At 46.8% G+C, this 8,531-nt stretch overlaps 2 protein-coding genes across 2 annotated transcripts; one reads left to right on the top strand and one right to left on the bottom strand.

Annotated features, from left to right (window-relative positions):
- Positions 1-1,792: 1,792 nt before the first annotated feature.
- PAAG_04522 (hypothetical protein) lies at positions 1,793-3,859 on the top strand (the record flags this gene model as incomplete). Its single annotated transcript, XM_002793566.1, has 1 exon — positions 1,793-3,859. One exon carries the CDS (start codon positions 1,793-1,795, stop codon positions 3,857-3,859), a length of 2,067 nt encoding a protein of 688 aa, XP_002793612.1.
- Positions 3,860-4,205: 346 nt separating this feature from the next.
- PAAG_04521 (hypothetical protein) lies at positions 4,206-8,273 on the bottom strand (the record flags this gene model as incomplete). The annotated part of the gene is made up of 6 exons (XM_015845292.1): positions 4,206-5,390; positions 5,445-5,572; positions 5,622-5,694; positions 5,758-6,648; positions 6,712-7,623; positions 7,737-8,273. 6 exons carry the CDS (start codon positions 8,271-8,273, stop codon positions 4,206-4,208), a joined length of 3,726 nt encoding a protein of 1,241 aa, XP_015699518.1.
- Positions 8,274-8,531: the final 258 nt, after the last annotated feature.

The raw sequence follows: 8,531 nt of genomic DNA, 5'->3' as shown, positions 1-8,531 counted from the left end.
GAAGGGGGAAGAGAGAGATGGAAAATGGGAGATGGAAGAAGACTTTGTGTTGTCCTGTGTTTTTCAGGATACAGATCGATCGAGTAAAAAAGCGAGGGAGTTAAAAAGGTGTTTTTTTGGGTGTGTTTTGGTGGAAAGAAAAAAAGGAAGTATATAGGGAGTAAGGAAAGAGAGTAAGGAAAGGGTAAGAAAAAGAGTTAAGGGTAAGGAAGGGTAAGAGTAATAACAGAACAGGCAGAGAGAGTCGGGGTGTTTTGGTGAGGAAATCGTCAGGTTTTTATTTCGGGATTTCCGGTTTTTTTCCAAGCAGTCCAGAAACAGCCCCAGCGATAGCCCGGTGATAGCCCAGTGATAGCCCAAGTGCTAGGCCCAAGAAACAGTTCAGCTCACGTTTTGGTCTGCCTTGTTCTAGGCGTATCTTTTGTCATTACACAGTATTTGTCAGTCCAGCCCTTGGGTGAGCCGATACGGGATTAGGCGGGTTCTGGCTGAGTTCTGGCTGGGTTTAGCTGGGTTTTGGGTTTCCGTACCCCGCCGTAACTCATCACTTACATACTGTATACATACCATACCGCGCATGCATACGGTAAGGAGCGAATAAAAACGGGGTGATACATATACCAGAACAGCAGTAATTAATAATAATATTTAGTTCGCTAAACTAACTCTTTAAAGTAACTCTATATAAGGGTAATTATTAACCATACAGGATAGATGGCATTCTCTGCTGCAGGGCATCCGCTATGGATATCTCTTGATAGGGAGATGTTCGCAGATTGAACTCAGGGAACTACTCCTACTATTATTACTAGTTGACAAATTCTCACGGCCCAAATCGGAATAACTAAAACTACACGGATGAACTCTCGCATGACTAACACATGACTGCAGAGCTGTCAGAGTCCGAGTCTTTGACACAAAACACTCGTCACAACTTTCTAAATGCAGAGAACCTTCAGAGAGAGAGTCCATCAGCTAGCTGATTACAAATCCTATTGTTTGAGGCCCCAGTCAGGTTTCTCATCTATGTCATATATATATATATATAACTATATATATGTAGGTTTCATAGGTCAAGCTGAAGGGGCAATTAATTACCCATCCCGCGTCCCGGTATGAACATGCCGCAATTTAACCAATATTTTGCATGACTACCTGTTAGCATCCGTTCAACTTCTTCGTAAGACCATACCTGCAAGTATGCAAGGAACTCATCTTCACCGTGGTAAATCGAGTTACTCAAAAGGCCGGCAAGCTGGGGGATGTAAGTATGCGAGCGGGTGTACAGAGCAGTAGTACACTTCACTTATTAACCCAACACCCGTGGATCGTGTTGATGATGTCTTGTTCCACCCCCCGGGAGAGAAACAATTCCCGATATCATGTGACCGCGATGAGGTTGCGGACCCCGTTTCCCAAGTCGTGGAATTTTCAACCTCAACCAACCCTTTAACCCACAGCCAGCTTGGAGAATTTATGTGCCTTGATATCTATGGTATCCTAATCCATCATACACTCCTTCCCAAGCTTCCAGCTTTGATAGATGTATTGATAATTGACAAATCTCAAGCAAGATGATGAACTTGGGATCAATCGATTGTTCTGCGTCCTTGGGGAAAGCTTATGGCTCGGTGCAGGCAACCTAGAGCCTGGCCTGGAGCGGGTAGTTGGACCTCTATAACCTTCGGAAAAGGATCAATCCTGTTGATGTTCGAGAGCCTTGCGGGTTTTAATTGGGTGTAAATCGTGTGACTGGTTATTTCACGGAGACACCGTCGCACTCCTTTTAATCATGACTGTTGGAAATACACGTTCGGGTGATCGCGTCGTTCGCCCTCCCGATAAGCACTTTGCTGCAACTCTTCGGAAATCTTTTTTATCTTCCGATTCTCACATGTGGGTTACATCTTCAGAGCTTGCGAGTACTGGAGAGAAGTTTTCTCTGGAGGCATTTCTGGGAGTGACAACGCACCTTCTGGCAAACCCCAATCTAAACAGCAGCCATGTTTTCCGAGCTGATATCTTATACGATAGCGCCGGTGTTATGAAGATCCCTGGCGACGAGGAATCAGACTGCTGTGGCGCCGTCGAAAAGACAAATGAGGATCAGCCAAACACCGCCAGGCCAGCGCCCATGCCGGCGGAATCATTTCCTAACCTCCATCTCAAGAGAACCATCATACGGCGGTTCATCCCCAGAAAACATATAGATCATCCAATAAATCAAACTTGTCATATGTATGAAGAAGATGTGAACCATGCAGATGTATCAGATGGTTCGCGCGAGGACCAGCAACGGTGCCTCTTCATCTTCACACCTCATGTCCACTCAGAAGATGAGATTCCATATTACCATCCAACGGTACGGGCATTAGCTCTATCATACCATCTGAATGATCCACTGAAAGATGGCAAAAATTGTACAGGAACTCTATCTATCCATTTTTCACCCTTCTCTGCTGAATTCACGCAATTCATTCCATACCGTCTACAGCGAACGTTGCTGGCCCTCCTGTCAACCCAGCTGCGCCTCGCAAGAAAGCCACTTGATGCATCTGCGGCGATTACTAAATCTGGAAGTATGACACAAAAGGACAACATCATTCAGCAGCATGTCTTTCAAAATACCTACTCGCGGCTGAAGAAAACATATGCTGCTTTCTTGGTGAATAACTGGGTTGAAACTACTGAACCTTCAAAACATGTTTTTGAAGATATTGCAATCGCCGCCTTTCTGATCGAGCTGTGGAAGAAAATGTATAGATTGCCGATTTCAACGACAATATCGACAGCAGCGACAACTGCAAAATTCAATCTCAACGGGGTGAAGGACGACCTTCCCCCATTTCCTGGCTTTGTTGATATGGCATGTGGAAATGGAGTGTTGACCTATATATTACTTTCAGAAAGGTATGACGGATGGGGATTCGATGCTCGTCGGAGAAAGTCGTGGTCTATTTTTCCACCCTCGATTCAAGAGCGGCTTAAGCAAATGATTTGTATTCCCAAGCCGTTCATGGAAGTCCTTGAGCGTTCGAAAGACTGCAGCAATATACCCTTACTGGAGACTGCATATTTAGTGCTGCACAGTGGGATTTTCAATAAAGATACGTTTATAATTTCCAACCATGCCGACGAACTGACTTTGTGGACACCCCTCCTGGGGGCTCTCCCGGATCCCACCTCTCCGTTGCCATTTCTGGCGATACCCTGTTGTTCACATGCCATTTCTGGAATGCGCTATCGACATCCGCCCCCAAAATCAGCTTCTAAGAGAGACCGGGCAAAAGGAATTCCCACGGCGGAATCTACTCTATCAGATATCAACAACGTCAATAATACTAATGCCAATGCCAATACAAAGCTCAACCAGCTGCAAGACAAATCATCAACACAAGAAAAGGAAGAGACACCAGCAGCAGCAGCGTCAGCATCGACAACAGTAGAGCAAAACCTGCAACCTTCCACCGGCGATCTCAAAGCCCTACGCGCCCTAAAGCTCGAGGAGCACACGAACCTGGCCTGCCAAAACTCCGCGTACGCATCTCTCACTGCAAAGGTCATCCAGGTAGCCGCAGAAGTGGGCTATGGCTCTGATATCGACAAGACGCTGCTTCGAATACCCAGTACGAGGAATATTGGTATTGTTGGTGGTGTGAAGAGGGTAATGTTGAGGAAGGGACGGGAAGGGGTAGATATGAAAACGGCGGCGGATGTGGTAGCGGATGTTTTGGAGAGGGAGTGTAGGAGGGATGGTGGAGTGAAGGCTGCGGCGAAGCTGTGGGTTGAGGGAGCGTTGGACTTGCAGGAAAAGCACGGGCGGGGGAAGTGGAAAAGGGGAGATGAACATAGGCATTGATTGACACCGGTGTAACTGCATTTTCGAAACCGAGAGCTGCCTTGTCATAAAGTGGGTTTCCTCCGTGTATGTGGAATTGTTTCAAGACTTGTTTCAAGACTTACGGATTAAATAACAGAAAGGGTGTTTAAATTAACTGCACGTATGCTCATGAATGCATGTTCTGATATGTACATCCAATCATGTCAAGGAATATCAAAAACGTCAAAACGGCTAAAGTGCCGGCAAAAATACCGTACTCAAAAGACAGTGAACCAAAAAATCCCCGAACACTTCATCTGACCTAAAAGGTCCATTCAAAAATCTCTGTTCATCATTACATATGTCTTACACATCCACACAATCCTCACCTCTCAACATCAACGCCTCCCTTGCCGCTATCTACATCCCTTCCCTTTCCCTTTCCCTTTCCCATTCCCTTCCCCTTCCCCTTCCCCTTGCTGCTGTTCCTCAACCCTTCCTTCATGCGTAACACACACTTCCCAAAATCAATCTTCTGGTAGTCCTTCGGCACATACTCCCCACAAACGATACACAAAACCTTCATTCCCCTCTTATACACAAGCCCACTCAGCAACTTAGGAGTTATGAGGAAATATTGCCCCCCACCCCCCTCACCACCAGAGGCACACGCAATATCAACCATCCGCTCATGTACCATCCTCTCATTCCTCGGATCCATGCCCTGGTTGATCTCATCGACCACTCGGAACGGCGAGGAGGACAGAGATTGCAGAGCCATGAGGTAGAAGATTGTGCTAACAGCCCGTTCACCACCGGACTGTCTGTGGGAGTCTAGGACGGAGAGGCTTTCATGCTCGCGAAATTTCACCTGGATACGAATGGCCCACCGGTCGAAATCGCTTGTGCTATTGTTATGGTTGTCACCGTTATCAGCCTGGGTGGAGGTGGCGGCAGAATCGCCGTATTCAGGGACCACATCCTCCGCTTTATCTATGCTCACTTGCCCCGCGCAGCCAATGCGAGCGAAGGAATCGGAGAAGGCGTCGCTGATTTTTTGAACGAGTTCTTCAAGCTTCGGCTCCCATTTACCTCGAATTTCTGCAATTGCTGCATCAAGTTCATCGAGGTTTTTCTGGAAGTCGGAAAGGTGGGACTTGAGCTTCTCAATGCGCTGCTGGCGCATTTCGAACTCCTTGATCACATTGCTATTGTCTTCACCAGCTAGTTCGAGGGCGGCTTTTTCAGAGTCGATCTCAGCTTCAAGCTGCTCAATGGTGAGGTTTTTGGTAGCGTCGATGAGCTCTCTCATTTCGGGATTTTGCAGCTCTGGGTCATTGTTGACTATGTTAGCAAATGCTTGGAAATCTTCCTGGCACTTGTTAAATCGTGTAGTTGCCACCGTAAACTCTTCGATGGCTTGTGCAAGTTCCGCCTTTTTATTGTTGAGGATACGGTTCACTTCCGTGTTTCTCTCCTTGAGCGTATCAAGGTCGGATACGGCCTCAAGGAGATTAACCTCCGCCAGAGCAAGATCTTCTATCAAGTACTGGAATTCATTGACACAATTCTGCGGAAGGTTTAGTATTGGAAAGTTACTCCCGGTCATCCGGGCAAGACTTACAGCATATTCAAGAGCTATCGAAGCCTTTTCAAGGGAAACTTGATCTTGTTTATTGCGAAGCGCTTCAACTCTCTTTTTCACCGCATCCATTGCAATTTCCGACGCGTGCGCTTTTCCCTGCAGCTGTGCTAGACTGGGAGTCAGTAAAAGAAGTAAAGTAGGTATGAGATAACGTACCCATTTTAGTAGGCAAAGCTTTAAAATTCATCAGGGCAGTCTGTTGAGTTGCCTTTTCCTGCTCCAATTCAACCTGTGGGTGGAGTTTTAGCAAAAGCCCATCTCGGACAGGCAATTCAAACTATGGGGAACGAACCTTCTCTCTCTGCGCCTTTTGATATTGTCCTTTCAAATTTTCAAGACTCTCTCTTTGTTCGTCAAGGATCCCCTGAAGCGTATCAAACTCCTTTCTCAATTCTTGGATATTATTTTCAATGCTGCTTCTAGCGGAAACATCAACTGGCTGGTATGTCCAGTGTCGGGCAGGTCGAAGTTGCCGAACTCGAGTCGATATGGCGCTCGGCCCATATTCACGTCTACGGACAACCTGATAGGACTGGCTTCCAGTCACCCAACTGCTGATCGGGCTGTTTATCATCCTCGTGTATTCTTCGTCTGTAATGTCTCGACGAGCTATGGGCGTCTGATGCAACCTGTTTTCGCTGCAGAGCATAGCCACGACTGGCTCAGGTCCAGTCAATAAATCTTGGGCCCAGCGGTCAAATCCCAAGGACCGAAGTTCCTCGTCCGTTATTGGAGACCGAAGATCTGATAGGGTTATCGATGATACCTTGAGAGAAATATCATGAAGTTTCAATTCGGAATAGAGTACTCGCTGTAGAATCCTAAAGTCATTTCGGCACTGCGCTGTGAAGGTCAAAAAGTCATTCCTTTGTAATAGCGATTCTATGGCGTCCGCGTATGTGGGATCTTTTATCGAGCATTCCACGAGTGGCGGACCAAAGACTTTCTTTTCGAACTTGGATTGATTCGCTTTTATCCATTCCCACGCTTTGGCAGTGTCTGCAGATATTGACTTCAGTTTCTCTGCTTGACGTCCACTCTCGGAGTCCAGGTTTTGAAGGCGTTCATATTCTTTCACAATTTTCCCCTTAATTATCTGATAATCCCGAAACGTGCTCTTTTTGGACTCCTGGATACTCCTCGATTTCTCTTCGATATCCCTAAGTTCTCGCACAGTATCCCGCTACGAAACATTAGCGACCCTGGAGGGAAGGGGGTGAGAGGGAACTAACAAGATAATGCTTACAATTTTATTTGTAAAGGCTGCAACATCGAATTCCACGGGTTCCTCCTCCATTTGTCGCTTGATTTTGTTGACTAAGTGAAGTGACTTTTTATAATTTTCCCTATGCGTGATCCCTGCCTTTTTCTCTGCTTCAATTTGCGCATCTAAATCTTTTATAGCATCCTGCACCTTGTCTAATTTTCCAACAATTGCAGCTCTGAATTCCTCCTTTTTAACAACCATATCTCTTTTCTGGGAGACAGCATCGTGTAGCGCAAGATAATAGTCCTTCTTCTCATTAACTGACTTGAGAGCCGGAGCTAGCTGGTTCTCCAATTCCATTTGCTCGTTTTGAAGATCCCGTCGTTTTTGCCGTGCATCCTTGAGAGCTTGCCGGGCCTCCTGGAATTTTGGAATTGGCCTTGCTTTTTCTAGTAAGGCGATCTTTTTTTGTATCAGCGCTCTTTGTTGCATCCTCTCCACATCCGCTCGTTGGAGTTCTTGCCGATTTTGCAAATTTGCCAACTGTTCTCGATCCTCAGCATTAGCAGCTAGCAACTTCTTCTGCTCGGCACGTAACGTCTTCAAATTTTCATGCCATTCTATCATTTCAGGGCCAGCTGCTGCTCGCTGTGTAGAGTGTAATAAGTCAATTGGGGTAAGCGCTGCGAACTCAGCGACTTTGTCCTGAGGAAGGAATTGGCACAAATTGTCGATTTGGATGGAGAATGAGTGCGCAAGCTCAAGGACACGGGCCTTGGTTGAGGGTTTCCCGTTGAGAGTGAAAGTGCTTTTGTTGTCTCTCCTCACAATAGTCCTGCGGATAATCGGGTTCTGGCGATGGGCTGGCCCTTTAGCCAGCTCAATTTCAATAGTGGCCTCTTCGCAACCATGTTTAACAAATTCAGCAGGATCTTTAGCACGTCCTAAATGCTAGAGTATCAGGGGTTATCAGCACACTGGGATTTACAGGTAAAGGGAGGGGAATACCCTCTCTCACAGCAACAACATATTTGAACATAGAAACAGTAACCATGTCTCCTTACCTGTGGTCCCCATCCAAGACCCAAACAAATTGCACATACAAGAGTACTCTTCCCAGTTCCATTAGGTCCAATCACCATATTCAACCTTGGGCCAGGAAAGAACTCTGCGGAGGTATAAGTTACAAAATCCGTAAGTTTGACCCTCACAATCGACCCAGGACGATGCTTCGGATTAGATCCATCTCTGTCTCTAATTGCTTGCGCGCTTGATTGCCTACCACTAGCAGAATGTTTTGTGCGAGATCCGCGCTCGGTCTTGACGACGGACGGATAGAGAGTGTTCCTAGACCTTGTCACCTCGGCCGGATCAGCCCCGTCATCACTATCGCTTTCTAGCGAACCACTCGTATCGTTTTCGCCATTTTCACTGTTGTTTGGTGCTGAAAGGCGAACGCGCTTGCTCCCATTTGATGCTTGGGAAAAGGGTGTGCCCTCTCTGGAAATACACGTCTCCCTTTCGTCGCTACTATCGTTGCTGTCGGATTCCAATTCGTTGGCTCGCCGTCGCCGCTGCAGGATGGGTACGACAGAAGGCATGTCGCTTTAGCCCACCGCGTGCGGCTTGAGCTGGTCTTTTGGTCTGTGGTTGTTGAAGCGGATCGAAGGTTGACGTCGTCAGTCTTGTAAGGGACTTGTTCGTCACGCATTCGCGACACGCGTTCTGGGGAGAGATGCGCTAGCCTGTATTGGGATAGATTGCGGTGTTAGTCATCAAGATTAATAACTAACTAACTAGTTGAACTGCCAGTCCCGACCGCGTCAACCCCTTTCTTCAATTCAAGATGCAACAGTTGA

This window comes from Paracoccidioides lutzii (assembly GCF_000150705.2).
Source record: "Paracoccidioides lutzii Pb01 unplaced genomic scaffold supercont2.11, whole genome shotgun sequence".
NCBI classification, from domain to species: Eukaryota; Fungi; Ascomycota; class Eurotiomycetes; order Onygenales; family Ajellomycetaceae; genus Paracoccidioides; species Paracoccidioides lutzii.
Note: the sequence above shows the minus strand (reverse complement) of the source record. Positions and strands in the feature narration are given on the sequence as shown.